Here is a 22,240-nt window from a genome sequence, read left to right as displayed (position 1 = left end):
AAAAAACTTGACAAAGCATTTAGTACGTAGCAAATGAGTCAAATGTTGACCATTATTGCCTGAACCTCAGTCTACTCATCTGTAAAAATGGATTTACAATACTAACCTCATTGGGTTGTTGTTAGATTTAAATAGGTAATTTTTATAAAGTATCTAGTAAAGTGCCTGGCACATAGCTGGCACTCAATACTCGTTATCACTATTCTACTCCTCATGAGGACATGTCCCTCCTCAAAGGGACATGATTGGGAAAATGGCACTGCTCAGGGCTAACCTCATATAATGGTGATCTAGTGGGTGGTACGGACATGATTCTTCTTTTGCTGTATTTTGCAAGTAATCACCTAGACTTTTCAAAGTCGAGCCCAATAGAATTTTCTGAGTCCAACAACAGAAATGAATGCTCTGCCTAGCACAGGACCTGTCACAAAGGCAGGCACTTAATAAATTTTTATTGGGAGAGTAAATGAATGAGAAAGTTCTCTCCTCTTACACAAATATCTTGAAAGCGATCTAAGAGGAATTAAAGAAAAAAGAGCCAAGAGGTAGACTGTAGAGATGAAGTATGCAGAGTCTTGTGCTTTATTAGAGTGAGCCTTCCATGGAGACTGTGGCCACAAAGGGATTATGAAGAGCTTGCTTGGGCTCCAGAAAACAAAGCATTTATAATCTGATTATTTTTCTCCTCACAGGGCTGTGCAGAAAGAACATCAGACAGGGAATCCGAAAGCAGGTATTCTGGCCCTGGCTCAGTCACTACTTATGACCTATTGTGTTTCAAACAAATTTAAGGTTACTTCTCAGAGTCTCATTTTCTCATGTACAGAACATGGATAAATACCCCACTACAGAGCAGTGGGCAGTGGTGGAGAAGCTGAAGAATCTTCTCTAAAAGTCTTTCAAAATAAGGCAGAAATGTTTATTTGTTTGAGATTAAGTAACTGAAATTTCAAACTATCTTTTAAACCTAAAGCCCTGGGAAATCATATCATAATCGCACAGCTAGGTAAGAAGGTACTGGTGGAAAAAAGTAGAAGGCAGCCATCAAGAAGTATGGAATTTATTTCCATTTAGTTGCTAAGGAACAGAGAAGTCCTCATTATATTTTGACTGGGTTGGAGCAGGTCTATATTGAGTCAATAATTCAATCCTAGGATTCTAAAATTATGCAAGTTTACTGTTTTCAAATTCAAAGACTGATTTAAAAAAGAATACTTGAATGGGTCACTAAAAATGGTTGTAGAGTTTCTTTTCCTGGACTTTTTTATGAAGCGTATACAGCCATCTCTCCAGACAATTCAGACAATCAATAACCTTTCCAAACACTAGATGACTGTTAAAGGACTTTACCATTGCTATTTTACTGAATTGAGAAATGAGCTGTAAGCTGTCCTTTGTATTAGTAACAAGAGTATAATATCATAAAATAGCCAAACCACTGAGTTTGTAAGTACATCATTTGGAAAGCATACAATTTTAGCATTAGTAGAATCTGATTTTCCTGGGCTGGGAAGTCTTTGACAGTTCCAGGCCCATATAAGTGGAAATTCTAGGCCATGAGCTCCAACTATCCCCTGTTCCTTAATAATGAGCTGTCAGCAGCCATGTCTGTACAAGGTCACCTTCTCTCAGTAGTTGCAGATGTCTGGATGGACATCTGACCTAAATCCAGTTCCTTTCCTACAGGAATTTGGAACAGGATAAGAGACAGTTGAGTAATCTTTTCATGTGGTGGGAATGGTAATAAATAAATGTGGAAGCTAAGTGGTAGCCATATTCTGTCATTATATTAAGATGTGACTGAGAAGTAAAGGAAGTTAGTATGCTGAGAGACAGAAATGGACACATGGAGAGAAGACAGATGTAGTCAAAGTACTTCCACATACCCATGGCTTTCTGGCTCTGCATTCTGGTTTCTACCGGCTTCCCAGAAGCGCAAGTGCATTCCAGCCCTTGGGTTCCCTGAATTATTCCTGTGTCCTGTTACTTGCAACCAGAGATGACCCCAACTAATCTGATATGCCAAGCCTGCATGGAATTTACTTTCCTGGAGATGGACCTAAATGCTCACAATCAGCTGGTTTAACATCTCTTCTCCATAAACCAGATGTTATTGCTGAAGAAATGTGTAAACATGAGTCAAGGAAGCTAAAAAGACACTTTTTCAAGCCTCAGCTTTGAAGTCTGGGGCTTAGATCATCTCATTGGTGAGTTAGCTTTCAAGATGTCTAAAGCAGAAGCTTAATTGGAAACAGTATTCAGCTGCTTATACTTCACAGAGTGTCAGATAAACAAATCTTAATTATGCAAGGATAATCACTAAATAACACTACAGCCATCTAAAAAGTTTACTTTCCAAGATTCCCATCCGGATCACCACGAGAAAATGAGAAGGCAAAGGAAAAAGAAGAAGAAAAGTGAATGTGGCTTCATGTTTTCAGATAAAGGAAGGCACATGATCACACAGCAGTATTAAATATAAACAGTCACTGAACTATACATTGGTCTCAGCCAAGACTCTTCCTCCTTCCATTAGGATAAATTGCAAATGGCCACATTTGCAGACATCAAGGCCAATTTATGGAGATGATACCATCAATTCATTTCCTAAGCTCAAGCTCTATAGTCTTGCCAGCTGTGACTGCCTGAAAGTGCTCCCTCATACCATCAACGCCTGTCAATAAAGGCAAAAAGCTGTTAGTAGAATTCCTGACCCAACACAAGCCGAAATGTAGAATGCCACCGTTCTGGCTGTACACAGACACTGTCTTTTCATTCTATTGGCTCACAACATCACATGCCAGAACAAGCAAGATACTGACTAGAAACCGATTATCCAAAACAGCAGAATACTTCTTCAGAAGACTCCTACACAACAGAGTGTGCAACAGAAGCCACGTGGGGCCAAATTGGACAGTGAGAACTCTTGGAAAAGGCTAACATTAGCTTGCTTTGGTAAATGTGTCTAAGTAGAAACAGTTAATACATTTACTATAGGCCAAGAAAAGACAGCTGGATTCAATGTAGAGAATGGTCAGTGACAAGAGGGAAAGCTGGATAATTAAGGAATTTTGAGAAGCTGGTGAAGAATTCTACTCTATGTTCAAAGGTACCTCTGAACCTCCTGTCACCTTTCACAATGCCCAGGAATCCTCTGAACAAATGAACAATGCCTGCCTATGTGCTATGTCCAGAAAAATCAGTCAAGCATATTGGGGTCAAAATCTTCCACCACTGGATGGCCAGATTATAAATAAAGTTAATTTGTTGGGCATGGTGGCTCACGCTTGTAATCTCAGCACTTTGGGAGGCCGAGGTGGGTGGATCATCTGAGGTCAGGAGTTCAAGACCAGCCTAGCCAACGTGGTGAAACCCCATATCTACTAAAAATACAAAAATTAGCTGGGCGTGGTGGCGCATGCTTGTAATCCTAGCTACTCAGGAGGCTGAAGCAGGAGAATCGCTTGAGCCCAGGAGGTGGAGGTTGTAGTGAGCTGAGATCTGGCCATTGCACTCCAGGCTAGGCGACAACAGTGAAACTCCGTCTCAAAAAATATATATGTATAAATAAAATAAATAAATAAAGTTAATTCATATTCCCTAGTTTGTAGCTCAGGTTGAGAAATTTAAGTGGTTTGAAGCAATGTGAGCTAATTCCCCTACAAAATTAATATTGGAACAGGCCTCGCTAGCAGTAACAAGCAGTTCTCAATCCAGGGAAAGAACAACTGCCCTGTTCCCAGCGTCAGGCTTGGGTTCAGACAAAGTGTAGGAATAAAGTGGTGCTGTGTTGACTTTTCCTACTGCAACTGCAATCCTCACGATAATATCTATCTATTTATTTATTTATTAAGAGACAAGATCTCACTATACTGCCCAGGTTGGAATACAGTGGCTACTCACAGGTGTGGCCATAGCTCAATGCGGCCTCGAACTCCTGGGCTCAAGTGATCCTCTGCCTCAGCCTCCTGATTAGCTGGGACTATAGGTGTGTACCACTGCACCCAGCCTACAGTGATAGTTCTTGAAGATTCTTTAGAGCAACAGTAATCTGAGAGAGATTGGGGGATGCTAAGATTTATTTACTTGAGACCTGACTCACATCACAAAGTGCGACCAAAACTAAACTAGCTCTCAAAGATGGGTCAGTGGGACCCTGCGAGTATTTAGTGTTTTTTCACTTATGACCACTGTTAAACTTTATCTTTCCTAAGAAGCAATGTGGGAATAGAAGAAATACAAAGGCAATAGAATTAATAACCAGAACAGTTTAAAAGAGACAATGAGTCAGGATATAGTCTTAAAACACTTTCTATCTCCCATCATTATGCAGCAGAAATTGCCACATTCACAAAGTACACGTTTAAAGAAAATGCTTTCACTGGAATGGGAAAAGGAAAGGCCTATCATTTTCCCTGCTTCCTGTCTGATCCCACTGGTTAGGAGTGAAAGTAACAGAAATGAAAGCTGAGAAATAAAATTGCCAAGAGAAAAATAACCAAGAAAGTACAATTCTAAAGAAGGTGGAATGAAATTAAATAAGTGCTAATGAGCAGCAGATAAGCAGTGCTTTGGGGGAGCCATTTAAATGACAGAAAAGAAAAGGAACTGACAAGTGAGTTTCCCCCAACCAGTTCTATTAATACTCATACTATTAAACGCTGCTGTCTAAGAAAAACCTGAGAAACTCTTTCAAGATTCCCACCCTTTCTTTGGGCATGTCAGCCCTGTGGCACATGATCAAAGCATGCAGAGGACGAAACTTCTGACAGAGTCACTTAGAAGTTCACTTAATGCGGGACTCAGGCAAATACAAAGTGAAAACAAGGTTTTAAGACATATAAACTTTTAGGCAGGATATTTCAATGTCAAGGTGAACCTGACAAATTCCAGACTAAAGAAAATTTAGAAAAGGTCTCCTCTGTAACTGACCCTTTTAGCACAGAGCTTGTGTACACTGTTCTCCAAGTTGATGCCTCTGAAGCAAAACGCAAAGCATAAATAGCAATGTAGCCAAGTCAAGTTAGCAAGAAAAAAGGGTCAGAAGGTGGGTTTCATCTTTTCTGAGCTACAAGAAAGCTCTAAAGCAAAGCATTTCTTACAAAAAAGGGCAGAGCTAACTGATGCACTTCACTGTCCAATCTTCAGGAGTCCTAGCAGCCCTGACATACTCAGAATATCTACCGAAGACACAAAGAGAAAGGACTGTATCAGCCCAGGTTGGGGGTGGGTGAGTGCTCTAGGAAAGGAAAAGCTCTCATAAAGGAAGTTGATACATGGGGAGCTTTGTGAGACCTTGCAGGCTCCAGGTCAGTGGTCACTCTCACTTCCATTCTATTTTTGGCACCCTTGGCAATAGCCTATAACCAAACTGGGAAGAGGAGAAGACAAAGAGAACAACAATTCCACTGAAGTGATCCACAAGAAAACTTGGTATACAAAACAATGGTTTTTAATAAGGAGGAATCATGGGCCAGCTCTACCACACAAGAATCAAAATGACTTAGACTTCCAAGCAAGAGATGGCCCAGATCCACTGACTCATACACTGGTGCTCCTGCCTTGGAAGGAGACTGCATAGCAGGCAGGTAGGAATAGCACCAACAGCCCTCTATGGGAGAAAGCATAATCAGCAATTTCAGAATTTCCCATGGGATGAGAGAAAACTCCCCATGAGGGAAACTGCATTACCAGATTTCTCTTGCTAACTCTAAAAGGTAGAATCGGGAGCAAAAAGATTGAGATTGAGAGCCACACTTTTAATTCAAGAACCAAATATACCAGCTACTGACAGTGATCTATTATTGGCTTTACTATCCCTTAATGTTATTTTCCACCCCAGTTAGCCTCCCAAAGCCAGCTCAATTGGGGGTGCTTCTAGAAATAGGAATCTGGGACTCTATTTCAAACTGTGAAGCTGATGTCTAAATCTTGATACAAACCCTTTCTATTGGCTTAGGTTTCTTCTTTATAATAATAACTGCTGCTACTACAATCATTTATGGAGCACTACTATGGGCCCAGCATGGTGTTAGATACTGCATATATTCCAGATATATATAAAGGATAAATAACGTAACATATTGAGGATATATATAAAGAATAAATAATGTGACACCAATCAAGAGTTATCTTGCAGAAATGCCATGGTCAAAAGTTAACAATATAGCAAAGACAGAGACAGAAGCTATGAGCTAGACTAGAGATAGCATCTGCTGCCCCAGTTAGTGAACAGAATACAGCTTTCCAATTTAATTCTGGGAGAGAAGTTTTGAGATCACAAGAACATAAAGAGACAGATGCCTTGCAGAGTACGCTGGGGGAAGTGAGCAGAAAACACAAGATCATATTTAAAAGGGGCCAGAGGAGGAGAGAGACCATAGGAAAAATGAAAGTAAAGATTTGGCACTCCAGTGCCTCAAAAAATAAGACAGGGCTTGCCTAAGGATTAGGCCACCATCAATGAGCTATCTGAGGCTGTCTGGAGAATGAGCTGGGCTTTCCGTTAAGCAGATTTAAAATGGCTAGGAACTAAATCTTGGTAGATTAGGGTTGTAGTTTTTTTGCCAACAAGTATATACTCCAACTGACACCCAGCCTTTGGTTGATAGGGAGTCAGCTACCATCGCTAAAAATAAAGGAATTCATCTTTGGTAGGGCACTAATTTACTGGCCAACTCCATGGCACAAATTTGTAAGTGGTGAAGATGAATTTACCTTCTTTGAGGTTCTCAGTAAACCACATTCCAAGTCTGCCCTCTCCAGGCTTTGTGCCTCCCTCTCTATCTGCTATTGAGATAAATGTTACAAAGGGGAAAAAGAAGTATTTCTGGGCCAGATACGGTGGCTCATGCCTGTAATCCCAGCACTGTGGGAGGCTGACGCAGGAAGACTGCTTGAGTCCAGGAGTTGGCAGCCAACCTGGGCAACACATAGGGCGACCCTGTCGCTACAAAAAAAATTTTTTTTTAAATGAGCTGGGTGTGGTGGCATGCACCTGTGGTCCCAACTACTTGGAAGGCTGAGAAGGAAGGATCACTTGGGCCCTGGAAGTGGAGGCTGCAGTGAGCCATCATCATACCACTCCAGCCTGGGCAACAGAGTGAGACCCTGTCTCTAGAAAATAAATTTTAAAAAAGAGATATTTCTGAGTCAGCCACAAGGGGAAGAGTCATGTGATAGGATAGGATAAGAATAGGATGCCTCTGTTCTTTCTCCACATTCCTATTTCTACAAAACTGCTGTGGAAAGCCTGGTCTCTACGGAGTCTTCCTTGAAAACCCATAAACATAACTAAAGTCCAAAGAGCAACAACACAGTCTTCACCTCTGCCAAGTTACTGCCAGTATATCTTAGGCTCACAATACTAACTAAAATATCTTTCCTTTAAGATTTCAAGGCTGGTCTCTAGAAAGATAAGTATTATCCAGTACCAATGATTTAAAGTAAATTAAGGAATCTTAACCTGGGGTCCATGGATGGGCTTCGCGGGGGGAGGGTCTGTGAACTTTCATCTGATTCTCAAAGGGATCTAACACCTTCAAAAGGTTAAGAACCACTGGGCTAGCTCAACCAGAACCAAAAAGAAAAAGGCAAAAATTTTAAAGAGACTGTCAATCCACTCTCAACCCACCCACTGATTCTGTTTTTTCCCCTTAAACTTCTGTACTTTTCGTTGCCCATACCTTTAGTTGTATCTTATCTTACCTTTGATTTTTTTTAACAGTGCCTGCATAAGCTTTCATTGGGATTTATGTTTGAGAATGAGCCCTGAATATGTACAGAAGATGTCTACTGGTTCTTATTCTAGTGAGACAGATAGCAGTAGAACATGATAGACAGTGATTATTTAAGTGCGGTTCACTAACTCCAAGTCTCTTAAATTTGTCTCTCATACTGGATTAGTTAATTGGGGCGATCTCTTCTGTGATTAAAAAATTTCATTAATACAGTAATAGTAAATGTATAATTCTTTGAATAACGTCCCATCAGCAAACCATGCGATAGGAAGCCTAGAAATCACAAGCAATGAAATGACAGCAAATGTCAAAATTACTGTAATTCCATGGAGCCAGGAAGCAAATGATTTATATACAAAGAGACAGCTAGCTCTGTGACAGGTTTTTCAAATATGGTGAGATCCAAGTGATTCTTAAGCACGTGCTTTTTCAATAGCATGGATGGAATGGGGGTTGCATGCCTGGCAAGCACTCAGAGAAAACTGCCTGAGGACCCAACGGCCATTCCAGAGAATGTCTCCCAGGAAAAACATGCAGAATGCAAGGCCATTATCAACTGTACTGATGCTGCTTTACAATGGTGGACAAAATGAATGGAGGAGAAAGAGGAGATGTGGTAAAGTCAGTCTTATGTACAAATTTTCTCACCTGGAATTACAGAGATAGTTTTCAAAGCTCGGAGAACCCTGAATGTTCTCAGCGCTGAGACATTGCCCAGGTCCACAAACTCTGTCACATATCTGTAGTAAGGGAGGTCACACACAGACACAAGTGACAAACACAGACACAAACACAAACACCAAAGGAAAAAACAAAACCACAACAAAACAAAAAGTACAATACGTCACGTCAGGGCCCTATCCCAACACCTAACACCAACCCCGGACCATCTTACCTGGGATTACCGAAATAGTTTTCAAAGCCCTCAGTACCCTGAAAGTGCGTAGAGCTGAAACATTGCCTAGGTTTACAAACTCTGTTATATACCTGCAGAATCAAACCAAAGTTAACTTGTAATGGTACCACTGGGCGAGGGTTTGAGAATTGGGGGAAGAAAGGGTCTTATACACAAGCTATGATTTCATTTTTTTCCTTGAAAAAGAAAAGTTTCAAAATACAAATATTTAAGGAACATTTGTTTTTAATTGGGCAAGAAGAATTCGAAAGTATATTGGAAAGAATTGATAGAACCAGGAGGTTCTTGGGATTTACTCCTTTAATCAGCATAGTAATGTGCTGATCCCAATCAGAACAGCTTTACTGTCAGCCCATTCACATTTTTTAGTAAAAAGGAAGGCCAGGAGGTATCAAAGACTTATGTCCCCAGGTTTTGTGAACAATTTCTTAGGAGAGAGAGACAAATTTCTGCAGCACCCACAAAAACAAATCTATATTAAAGCAACTCCCTAGTTGACAATGGCAACATTGACTAAATGTCTGTATATATGACTTATTCAAGAGTTGTAATCATATGATGGTAGTCATGTCTATAAATGAAGTTTTGGCCTGTGACATACAAAAGCAGGGCTCAGGAAAATCCAAATCATGGGATCAGAGCAAATACTGTGTTAAGTGCTCATTTTAATTACAAGCTCTATGCCTAGCAAGGACACCTAAAAATTTTAAATGAATACCAATATGTATCCATAATGCTAGAAAGTTAAGACATTGCCTTTATATAACAGAAAGTCAGTTTCAGTGTCAAGTATTCAATGCATATCATTTATTCACATTTTACAGTTGAAATACATCTTTCCACCAGATGCTCAGATCAATACATATTCAAATGCACTCTTTCTTACACATCATGCATACACGCAAAACCTATACACCACCCCTGCTATACTCTCAAACCACAAAATGCTTTCCCAACCTGGAAATAAGAATAATAAATAGCCTGCTATAACTCATCTATCATCAGCTAAGTTTCCCAAAGATACATTTTTATTGCTAAAACAACACAAATGAGCAAGAGCAGTAACATACCAATGTGGAGTTACACTGATCTTGAGCAATAGTTCGAAATTCTGGTTAGTAACTCTTCAGGAAGTGCCAGTTTGGATACCTTGGCTCATGTTTTGACTCTAAAATGTGCTCTGAAGTCTGCAACACCTGGCCAGCCTCATTAAATTACATACAGTAAGACATACCCAGGAAACTCATTTTCAGCTGAAAGTCTACAACTAAAAAATTTCAAGTCTTCACAGAGGCCTTGTAATGATAGGTGTGCAAACCTTGATCAACGTTACAAGGAGGAATAAAATATGAGACAGTATCAATGGGAAATCACCTCCTCCTTTCTCTCCCAGCTGTAAAGCCTCTGCTTGCCTTCTCCCACATAAACACATTATCATCGCCTGAACCACAAGAGGCCCTCACAGGCAAGAAGCATAAACATAAGCCCATAGGGCCTTACATTGTTATCCATTAATTCCTCATACAGCTGTGTCCACAAATGCACACTTACAAACAGACCCAGGAGTACAACTCTACACACAGAATCACACCCAGAACACCAATAAAGTAAGGGGAGAACTTACGCCATCATGATGACACTGAAATCTAACCAGTTCCATGGATCCCGTAAAAAGGTAAAGCCATCTATGCAGAAACCTCTTGCAATGATTTTCACTAGTGATTCAAATGTATAAATCCCTGTGAACGTGTACCTGTCAAAGAAATGAATAGCTTGAGGTAATTTCTGGACAGAAACTTTAAATGAACCTTTTAAGTTAGGACTTGTCTGAAGTGTCGCTTCAACTAAGAGAGACAAAACAGAAAGGGCACAGCCAATGCAGCAGGAAGGAAGCGACGAGGAGAAAGAAATGCTTTGAATGAAACTTATTGAAATGCACAAACCAAGACTTTTGGAATGTTGTATTGGGTCCTGAATTGTATTCCAAGGAAGTAACTGTGCTGCTATCTAGTACATGATCATTTTGAAGCAAGTAAGGAGGCCCCCAGAGCTGTTTTTAACTTTAGAGAAGTCAAAAAACAGGGAAACCTAAAATTGGAGAAAACAGCATCACCAGGAACTGAGGATACAAGATGGAGATGGGGCTGCAGGGCAGTGGCACTGCCTGGCACAGGGAAGGGTGAAGGGCAGTAAATTCCAGAGCATACTCTGTCTTCCTAGAGTCGACTTTTAGGGAGGGCTATTTCCTAAATTCCACACGTACTTTCAGCCTTCTCTGTGAAATAAAGAGAGGCAATAACTAATTTTTTTTTCTCCTTTATGGGTAAACTGTGGCAAAGCAAGATTCAGTGACTAAAAATCTTTAAAACAAACAAGCACTCAAATAAATGAGTTACTTACTCCACATTCTTCGACCAGTCAGGAGGGTTACTAAAAGTCATGAATACACAGTTGGTCAAAATAGTGCACATAATGATCATGCTAAATACTGTAGAGAAGAGTCAAGGGCCAATATCAAAATCTGGCCTGCCTTTTATTTTCTCAAAAAACACACACATTTCCATTGGGTATCAGATCTAAATCAATAACCTGAAAGGAGATGAAGCACAGAAGAGAAAAACACAAGGTGACAATGAAAACTGTGGTCACCACCATAAACACAGAATGCCACTGTGAACTGTGGATGGATGGGGCAGGAGGGATATTCTCCTTCTTTCAAAACGGCTGTCATTGTTCTATTCCCTTTGGATGAAACACGCTCCCCTCTAACCACTTTTCAGCTCAACTATGAACTAAGCCTCTAAATACTTTTTGCACTTAGTACAATACCTTTGCATTTTCTCAACCAAAGTTGTCAGATAAGAAAATCAATTAAATCTATATAACCAGATATTCATTTATTGGTCAGTTAATTACCTTACATAGCTAGTTATTTGAAAATCTACTTGCAATGGTTCACTTTTTTTCCATAGTTGTTCTTCTTTTTTAAGAGACAAGGTCTCTCTATGTTGTCCAGGCTGGTCTTGCACCCCTGGGCTCAAGTGATCACTTGAGGATCCTACGTCCTCAGCCTTCTACAGTGCTAGGATTACAGGCCTGAGCCACCACACCCAGCATTCCCTAGTCCTTCTAAAGGGCTGAATTGTCTTTGGGGGCAAGGTATCAGCCCATACAGCCCATATGTGATGAATATGTCCAATGTGGGAAACCAACTGCAACATGTTAGGTAAAGATTTCAAGGACATCTGCACCACCACACTTCTGAAGATTAGGTAGTAGAGCAAAATCCATTCTGAAAGTGTCCAGGAATGTTTATGGATAGCAAACCATACTGCCATTTCAGTTCCATCCAGAATTTTTCTCAGGCCTTTCTGTTCTTGTCTCTGAGAAAAATTAAACCATTTTAGGTCAGCACAAGTTACTCAAACTCTAATTGTCACTTAACAGGCCTGGGAGCCATATCCCACTTGCCACTAATTCACTCTCTCTTGTTAATGGCATTCACTATCTTTATTCTACCAGTGGAGTTTTAAAAAGAGAAAACATTTCTTACAGCTGGATTTCTTTTTCTTCATTACAGCTGGATTTGTCTTCATGGTTTTTGGAACCAGAAGAGAAAAAACACTCCATCTTCTGATCCGACAGAAAGGAAGAAGTCCATTGTGAATTATTTATTTCCTTATAAACCTTTGGGTTTCAGAAGTGTGTTGCTTATAAACTACAGATTTCACAATCATGTTGCTAAATTCTTAAGAGTTAATAAAATGTGGCAAAAGCTTACTAAACCAATTCACCAAGGTGCCACGGCTGGTTCCTTCATCCTACTTGGAGGGCACAATAATCTTTGAAGCATGGGACTACATGCTGTTAAATACCAACCAGCCACGGAAGTTTCAAGTCACCATGCAACATCACTAAATCCATCAAATATTTTTTCATTTGCCACATGCACTCTCCTATGTTAATAAGGTGCAACTCAGGCCACTTGAATATACTGGCATTTTTTTATTTAAGGCGAGTAAAAATACCAGAAAAAAATTCTATTTATCCTACAATCTGCATCTAAACCTCTATAACAAAGAGGTTATTTCATCTGAGAACTATCTCACTTTCTAAGCTCACTGCTCAAAAATTTTTTTAAAAATTCAAAGCTGGACAGCCGCGGTGGCTCACGCCTGTAATCCCAGCACTTTGGGAGGCTGAGGCGGGCAGATCACGAGGTCAGGAGATTGAGACCATCCTAGCCAACACAGTGAAACCCCGTCTCTACTAAAAATACAAAAAAAGTAGCGGGGTGTGGTGGCGGGCACTGGTAGCCCCAGCTACTCGGGAGGCTAAGGCAGGAGAATGGCGTGAACCCAGGAGGCGGAGCCTGCAGTGAGCAGAGATCGTGCCACTGCACTCCAGCCTGGGCAATAGAGTGAGACTCCGTCTCAAAAAAAAAAAAAAAAAAAAAAATTCAAAGCTGATTTCTAAAGCATTCATCCAACTATTTGTAACTCAAGAAGTACTTTTAAAACTCTCTAATATATTAAGCTGAATAGTTGGCCACAGAATGAAATCACTGAAGTCTGAGCACTAAATAAAGTTAAGACTTCAACAAAGGTAATTTTAATTTGTCCGTACAATGATACTGACAAAATTTCAGACTCCCACAATATCATCCTAAGGAAAAAAAATAATAATTTTCTGAAGCTCAGCTTGGGATGTGGCAGGAGTTCACTCTTAAACCTCTGACTGATGGGCTAGTTAACTACATTATCAGTAAAAAACTTAACATATACTCCAGTTGTCAAATATTAGAAAGGTAAACAAGCAACCATGCAATTGCAGTCACTCCACATTTGCAGAAAAGGATATGAATGTATCAAAATTTTAATAGCTATTCTTCTTATCAGGTTAAAAGGACTTAAAATGTACAAGGCAGGCGTGGCACTAAATCTGAAGAGAGTTTTCCCTCTGTTTAATACTACAAAGGTCTGTGGAGAAAGAAAAAGAGAGAAATTATTAAATCATGGGTATGAGTCACCACATGAAACAACGATTTCTAGGTAAGGAATACATAAACTCAAAAGTCTTTAATAATTTTTACTTCCCAACTTGGTTTTTAAACAAGCAACCTTAACATAATATATCTCCCTTTGCCCCACCTCCCTCCCTCTGCCCTGCCCAGATTATAATACAAATAGCTGGCACAATCTTGGCAGTTTTACAGAATAAACTTGTTTCTTTCAGAAACAGGCCATTTGAATCATACCTAAGCTTCTATGCCAGCTCTGTACACGATACTGAAGTTCATTAATTTAGGATTCATTCACTCAACAAATATTGATTGGATACCTACTATGTGCCAGACAATGTTCTAGGTGCTTGGGAACAGCCAGTGAACAAGATAGTCGTGGCCCAAAGAGTCTATATTCTAGTGGGAAAGACACACAATAAATAGAAACTGTAATGAATGAGTAAATCATATAGGCTGTGCTACACAGAAGATGATGAGTGCTATGGGAAAAGGAGAAAGAACAGGGAGAGGAAGATCAAGAATGCTGGAGTCAGGGGATGGGTGAATGAAGAGGCAACAGTTTTAAAGGAGGTGGTCAGATTAAGCCTATTGAAAAGAGAGATTTCAGCAAAGACTGGAAGGAAGTGAGAAATGTTCTTCATTCAATCAATATTTACTTACCACTATTCAATCTGCTTTATCTGACTTTCAAGAGCCCCCAATATCAGCCTTGCCAAAATAATTAAATCATATTTCCCAGCATGAATTTTCCTATCTAGCCAAACTAGCTCAAGTCCTCCGAACAGGTTCTTGTAATTCATAACGTTGGCCTTTGTTTATATGGCTCATTCTACCCAGAATGCCCCGTCTTCTGAACTCAATTGAATTAAAATATTTTTGAGCATCTATTCTGCGCCAAGCATTGTGCTAATTACCAGGACACAACACTGAATAAAACTGTACTTTTAGGGAAGACACATATGTGAGCTAGTAATTATGATGCAGGGTAAGTACAAAGTTCAATAACAAAAATATGCATAATGTATGAGAGGCAGCAGGAGGGCAAGATTTTTTTCCCCCTTGGCTGGGAAATAAAAAAGAGAGTGCGCTGCGAAGTGCACAAAGGAAGGTAACTAATATTTGGAAGGGACTTTAAAGGATAAACAAGAATTAAGAAAAATTGGGCAGATTTAGGGGGAAGGGATGGAAAGGTAAGGGAACAAAAATCACATGTCTGAAAGCATAGTAGCATGTAGCTGCGGTTTTCTTCAGAGAATTGACCAGTAATTCCATGTCGATGGAGAATAAAATAGGGAAGAGGGAGAGCAGGCCGTGGAGAGAGATGCAAGGGCCTACGAGACTGCAAGTTCCTAAGGAGACAGGCCAGTGGCAGACACACAGTCCTAACATCTCACCCTGTGAGTGAAAGAGCAAATGGCCAAATGCTAGTCATTTTAAGTAGTTTTTTATTTTTAAATTTTGGAGCAATGCATGATCATGATTTTTTTTTAAAAGAAAAAAGGAACATAAGACCAAGTTCCATCTCATTACCCAATGATAACCTTTGATACCAGTTTTTTTGTATATCCTTCTAGAAATTTTCTGTGTAAATAAAAGCATATATCTATGTCCTTAAAAAGTCTCTCTCTCACATGGGATTGTTCCATAAATACTCTTCTGTACCTTGCATTAAAAAATGAACCCCCACAAAGAAGAGCCCAGGACCAGATGGTTTTGCTGATGAATTCTACCAAATGTTTAAAGAATTAAACAAACTCTCCCATAAAATAGAAGAGAATAGAACATTTCTAAACTCATTCTAAAGGCCAGTATTACCTTGATACAAAATCAAAGACGTCATAAGAAAACTCTATAGTAACATCCTTTATGAATATAGACACAGAGAGCCTTAACAAAAATGCCAGCAAACCAAATTCAATAGCATATAAAAAGTGGGATTTATCCCAGAAATGCGAAGATAGTTTAGCATTTGAAAATCAACCAATGCAATGCAACATATTAATAAAGGAGAAAAATCACATGATCATCTTGATAGATGCAGAAAAAATCATTTGACAAAATTCAACACCTTTCATAATAAAAGCACTCAACGAACTAGCAACAGAGGTCTTTCTTAACCTGATTTATGAAAAGTCATTTATGAAAAGCTCCCATCATTTTCTTTTTTAAACCTTCATCCCCTACAATTAGGCTTTTGTTCTTTGAGGGCAGGAACCAATCTTATGCTTCCCTCCACAGTTCCAATACAATGATCGGCCTATATACTCCCAATACACAGTTATTAGGGGATGCTTTTTTAAAGTTCTTTTCTTATCTTCTATTCTTTCCTTTCCTAATCTACCACAGTCATGTCATTCTCTTCCCAGTGGAAAAGTATTGAGCTAGATTCATTCTACAAATGCCCACTATACCAGCCCTAATGTTTGACATTGTACTGCAGTGAAATTCTTCCTGTACTGTAGCCTACTGGTTCTGGTGGGATATGCTGCAGAAAAAGCCTAATCCTAAAAGTAAGGGGAAGTAGGAGACATAGGGTTCACCTGAAACAAACACATCAAGGACTGAGCTATGGCTCTTCCATATCTTGACTTCTCAAAGAAACAAACAGCCCAGGGCTTCCCCCAAACCCCTTCTCTGAAGTACTTGTACCCCTCTGTGTTTCTATAGCAACTCCCTCCATGAAAATGGCCTTTTAAATAACCTCCTCATTCAACCTCATGAGGTTCCCATGAGGTATGGGTGAAGGAGGAATTATTATCCTCTATACATTTTACAAAAGCTCAGGAGAAGAACACCACCCATCAAAGGTCATGCAACAAAGAGCAGCATGTTATGCCAAGCTTCGAGGCTCTCAACAGCTTCTACTGTGCCAGATTGGGAGGCAATTTAGTGACAACATGGCAGAGAATGAAGCTGGTGTGGGGGATGAATTCTCTGGTGAATGAGAAATTTGAGTGCCCAGGGTGGATAGGGCAGCTAAGCAACAATGAAAGAAGCATTGGCCCATGCCCCAAGACCTAAAAACCACCAGGCCAGGCCTTTACAAAATCACCTACAAAACCTCTCATTAGGAGACAGGCAACAGGATTTTTATTTTTTTATTATTATTTTTTGAGACAGAGTTTTGCTTTCGTTGCCCAGGTTGGAGTGTAATGGCGCAATCTCAGCCCACTACAACCTCCGCCTCCCGGGTTCAAGCAATTTTCCTGCTTCAGCCTCCTCAGTATTTGGGATTACAGGTGCCTGCCACCGTGCCCGGCTAATTTTTTTGTAATTTTAGTAGAGACAGTGTTTCACCATGTTGTCCAGGTTTGTCTTGAACTCCTGACCTTGGATGATCTGCCTGCCTCAGCCTCCCAAAGTGCTGGGATTACAGGCGTGAGCCACCGTGCCCGGTAGGATTTTTTAAAGTAATATACTCTATACTTTCCATTTCTCTTGTCTCTTGGTTTGGTCATGATGGAAATATAGGTCTAGAGGTAGCATGGAGGATATTTCCTATCACTAAATCAGTGCCGGCAGTGCTTGGCATACAGCAGGTGCTTAATAAATGTCTGTTGACTGGTTCATGAACAAATGCTTATGTTGTTTTAGGTGAGGGAAAGGAGAAGAAGAAAAACAAAAGGAAGCCATTAGGAAATGGAAACTGTTATACCTTGAAGAAAAACTAGGAGGTAGTAGGATTCTGAATTAGAACCAGTCATGAGCTGTCAAGTGGGAGACTGATGATTCCGTGAGAAACTAAGCATCTTTAGTGAATTCAAAAACTATGATTTTGTAAGCAGAAGGCTTTACTAAGGACATTTGATGTGTGAAATAGAAATTTCCTAATTAATTTGGGTACTGAATGTTGCACTTAAAATGAAATTCATTCACCATCACCCCTTTCTAAATATTTACACCTTATATCTTCATCAAGTATAAAAACAGTTCTTCTATTAACAAAAATAAACATCTAGCACACTAAACTGAAATGAAGATAAATCTCCCATACTTTAGTAGGAAATTGTATTACAATAAAACATGTTTTATTATTGAAGTAATTAGATTTACAGATATTTTGCATGCAGTTTTTCACAAATGGATCTTATCTGAAAAGTAAGATAGTCCGCCTGTAATCCCAGAACTTTGGGAGGTCGAGGTGAGTGGATCATGAGGTCAGGAGTTCAAGACCAGCCTGACCAATATGGTGAAACCCCATCTCTACTAAAAATACAAAAATTAGCCGAATGTGGTGGCGTGCGCCTGTAGTCCCGGCTACCCTGAAAGCTGAGGCAGGAGAATTGCTTGAACCCAGGAGGCGGACGTTGCGGTGAGCCAAGATCGCACTCCTGCCCCCCAGCCTGGGCAAAAGAGCGAGACTCCATCTCAAAAAAAAAAAAAAAAAAAAAGACAAGCAAGATAGTCTTTGGACAAACACAAGTACTCAAAGCTTAGGAATTTCCCTTTTAATACTGGGGCTTGTAGTGGTTACACGAGAAAGAGATAAGTAATATACCTGGCACCAGCAAGCTTTTTCTGAAAGGGGGCAGGCAGTCAACGCTGCAGGCTTTGTAGGCCGTACAGTATCTGTTGAAACAACTTACCCGTGTAACTGTGGTGTAAAAGTAGCTATAGACGACATGCAACCCAACAAGAGTGGCTGTGTTTCAGTAAAACTTTATGGGCACAGATATTTAAATTTCATATCATTTTCACACATCCAACCATTTAAGAATGTAAACTACTCTTAGCTTGTGGGCCATACAAAAACAGACGGCAAAGCTGATCTGCCCCAGGGGATACACTAATACTAGTTCCTAACTAAGGCCAGACTGACTGCATAAGAATCATCTGACTAGCTTTCTATTTTGTCTTATTTTTTATTTTTATTTTTTGTAGAGACAGGGTCTTGTTATGTTGTCCAGGCTGGTCTCAAACTCCTGGCCTCATGCAATCCTCCTGCATTGACCCCCCAAAGTGCTGGGATTATGATTACAGCTGTGAGTCACTGTACCTGAGCTGAGCAGCTGTTTTTTGTTTGTTTGTTTGTTTTTTGAGATGGAGTCTGCTCTGCCGCCTAGGCTGGATAGGCTGGGGTGCACTGGCGTGATCTCTGCTCACTGCAAACTCTGCCTCCCGAGTTCATGCCATTGTCCTGCCTCAGCCTCCCAGGTAGCTGGGACTACAGACGGCCGCCACCACGACTGGCTAATTTTTGTATTTTTAGTAGAGACAGGGTTTCACCGTGTTACCCAGGATGGTCTCAATCTCCTGACCTCGTGATCCACCTGCCTCAGCCTCCCAAAGTGCTGGGATTACAGGTGTAAGCCACTGTGCTCGGCCTGGGCTGAGTAGCTTTTTAAAAAACAGAGAGTCATAAATCCCTGTTCCAGGGGTTCTATTAAATAAGTGTGCAGAGGAATCCAGGAATCTGTGCTCACCAGATTTGTGGAACCCCTAGATCATCTCTCAGGTCATGTGCTAAAACATTTGTGTTCTCCTTCTTCACCTGCCTCTACCTAACTATATGGCCTGGGTGGGCCACTGCATGTCTCTAGATCTCACTTTCCTCATCTATAAAATAAGTGAGAGGGCTGCCTGATGGGCACGCGCAGGTCCTTTCCAGCACCGATATCTGTAATTCTATGATTTAGAAAATTCACAGAGCATCCAGGATTAAGTGCAACAAAGCAGCAAACCATAAATTTGAGGGGAGAGCCTATTATTAATTATTTCACATTTTATCCTTGTAGAACTCTCTTGAATTAGTTATTCTGCTTCCTTATGTTGAAGTCTGTCAAGTCCAGGGTCAACAGTGCTTGATAGTACCATACTTATGTCAGCAGGGGGGAGCATAGAGCAGCCCCAAGGCAGAACTGCATCACACAATGCTTTTCCCTGCACTATCTCCCCTACTTTTATCCCCTGTTCTCAGGAGAACAGTGAACATGGGAGAATGGGAAGGAATGACTGGTGATGGGTTGACTTTGAAATATATATACACACACATACACATATATACACACATATATACACACACACACACATATATACACATATATACATATACACGTGTATATATGTATGTTTCACATGGCTGATTAAACCTTTGTAATCATTGTTAAACTGCCGGTGGGAATCCAGAAAAGGACATTTGTCATCTCTTGTTCAACACTATGCTCCAACGCTAGATCCTTCAAAGCCCAGATGTAGTGGAAAGGACAGCAAGCTTTGGATTTTTACAATGCTTCTTAAACAACAACCACTTGGTGCCCATGAAGTCCAATAATATTTTACCTAATCTGTCTTAAATTAGATCTTTGTGAAGTAAATGAGTTAAAAGGGAAATTGAAATTGGATTGCGGTTACTGCCCAAGGGGAAATATCGGTTTACAACAACAGCCACTGAATGTGTTTCAGCACAAGGCCCATTAAAAGCGGTAGAACAGTTCTTAACAAGTTATGGCATGGAGTATTAATAAATGTGTCATGCTGGCATAAAATGAGCCTTCTGAAAAGCACAGGCTTTTCATTTCTAATTAGCAATGTGGGGCTTGGAGCACACAATGTAGGAGCATTGCCATTGTTAACTCAGGGTAAGATATCTTCTCTTTGGGGCCTGCTATTAGGGGAAGGAACATTGCGCATGGCCAGGTAGAGCACATTTATATACATACCAAACAAATCCTAGCATACTGCACATGCAAAACAATAAACACACACAGTCATCACAGTACTGCAGTACAGCTAGTTTATTAGCATGTCTCCACCCCTACCCACTGAAATAATTTTTTTAGCCACACAAGAAGTATAAATTAAAAAAAAAAAAAAGGATGGGCTCACATCTGTAATCCTGTAATCCCAGCACTCTTGGAAGCCAAGATGGGAAGATTGCTTGAGCCCAGGAGTTCAAGATCAGCCTGGGCAACATGGCAAAACTGTATCCCTACAAAAAAATTAAAAAATTTTGCTGGGAGTGGTGGCATGTGCCTGTAGACCCAGCTTACTCAGGAAGCTGAAGTGGGAAGGTCGTTTGAGCCTAGGAGGTTGAGGCTGCAGTGAGCTGTGATCACGCCTCTGCTCTCCAGCCTGGAAAACAGAGCAGGACCCTGTTTCAATAAAATAAAATAAAACAATAAAGGATGTATACATATGAAAAGACTTTATATAGAAGAGTACTCAATGCAGGGGTGGAGCATATCATAGAAGAGAACGCTTCTTCAAGAAATATTTATTATCCAGCTCCTGGTTTGCTGGGAAACACATGGCCCAGGAGAGCAGCTCTTCACTCAACCAATTCTCCCCATCCTGAGAGGTCAACATCTCCATTAGGGCAAAGGTAACCTGCAGGCCATCTGATGAGCTTCATAATGAACACCTAGGGGCTCAGAGATTGAGCTAAATCAACAAGAGGGCAGCTGGGAACCTTTGAGTCTATCTGACTATAACTATTATTGGCAATGACTATGACTGTCCCTAGATCTTAACTGTTTTGATCTCTGGAACTAACTGGTCCTCTCATTTTTAGCCAACTTCTCTGGCCTTAAATTCTTGTCTGCCTAAACAAAATATATGTACTTAATTCCCCCAGACCTATGCACCTCTTCTGAACTAGGCAACTGGCCAGTTGTTCATTAATCAACAGCAATTTGGCATTCATTTATGAGTATGCATACAGCCAATATAGCAAGCAACAAATAAGTGTCTTTTCAAAATTTCCCTGTTTTAATATGGGAAAATATAATGCAGAATCTAAACAGATTCTATATCAGGCTAGGAAGCTGTTCAGAAACAAATGACCTGTTATGTAAAAATGACTACGCCATGCTGAAAAGAATCCTGATTTATGCTAATCTGCCTAGTGAATTCCTCCAGTAAAATTACAATATAGGTTATATTATATGGCCCTAGTGTGTCCCAGGAAAGGCTCCAGCAAAGGCATAACTGGAATGCATTTCCAGAGTACCCGTGTCGTGGTGCTATCCAGCTCCCCTTAGAAATGCTAAACCAAACCAGGACAGAAGGACACCAGCAAAATTTTTCCCTAGGCATGTACTCCTGTTTGAGCTGCATGACTATTTAGAATCATCATTTTCCATGCCTCTATTCCACTATACTGAGAACTGAGCAAAAGAGACCTCTAAATCCCATATTTAAAAAATTCCTTCTTAGTGACTGATAATTTTACCTATGAGTCTATTTGAAGAAATAATAACATTCAACATTTATTAAGCATTTACTGAGTGGCAGGCAGTCACCCTACTAAGATACTTTATATAATAATTGTCTCACAACTACTCTATGAGGTAAGTAGTATTTTACAGATGATAAAATTGAGGCAGGAGGTTAAGTAACTTGCCCACAACACAGCTATTACGTGGTGAAATTTAGCATTAAACCGAGGCAATCTAACTACAAAGCCTATATTCTTAATTATCATGGCATACTACAATTTTAAAAAGCTTCAAAACTATTACTCAAATCTAACTATTCGTTTCACAAATAAAAAACCAAGCACAGAATGCTCTGCCTAAAGTCACAGCACTAGTGAGCAGGAGGAGGGCGGGGGAGTTGCCAGGG

The 22,240-nt window shown here is 40.2% G+C and overlaps 1 protein-coding gene across 7 annotated transcripts in view; it reads right to left on the bottom strand.

The window, feature by feature from the left end:
• The window catches only part of SCN8A (sodium voltage-gated channel alpha subunit 8), a 145,717-nt gene that overhangs the window by 110,677 nt on the left and 12,800 nt on the right, over positions 1-22,240 (bottom strand). For 4 of the 7 annotated variants that reach the window (XM_031650488.1, XM_031650491.1, XM_031650486.1 and 1 more), the window contains exons 2-5: positions 13,516-13,634; positions 11,056-11,145; positions 10,280-10,408; positions 8,388-8,479 (exon numbers count right to left, since the gene is read on the bottom strand). In XM_031650488.1, the coding sequence (XP_031506348.1) occupies positions 8,388-8,479; positions 10,280-10,408; positions 11,056-11,145; positions 13,516-13,634 (430 nt within the window). Of the gene's footprint in view, positions 1-8,387; positions 8,480-8,634; positions 8,727-10,279; positions 10,409-11,055; positions 11,146-13,515; positions 13,635-22,240 lie in introns of all 7 variants that reach the window. The other 3 variants (XM_031650492.1, XM_031650489.1, XM_031650487.1) reach the window with 1 other exon arrangement.

The sequence above is a fragment of the Papio anubis genome, chromosome 9 (assembly GCF_008728515.1).
Source record: "Papio anubis isolate 15944 chromosome 9, Panubis1.0, whole genome shotgun sequence".
NCBI classification, from domain to species: domain Eukaryota; kingdom Metazoa; phylum Chordata; class Mammalia; order Primates; family Cercopithecidae; genus Papio; species Papio anubis.
Note: the sequence above shows the minus strand (reverse complement) of the source record. Positions and strands in the feature narration are given on the sequence as shown.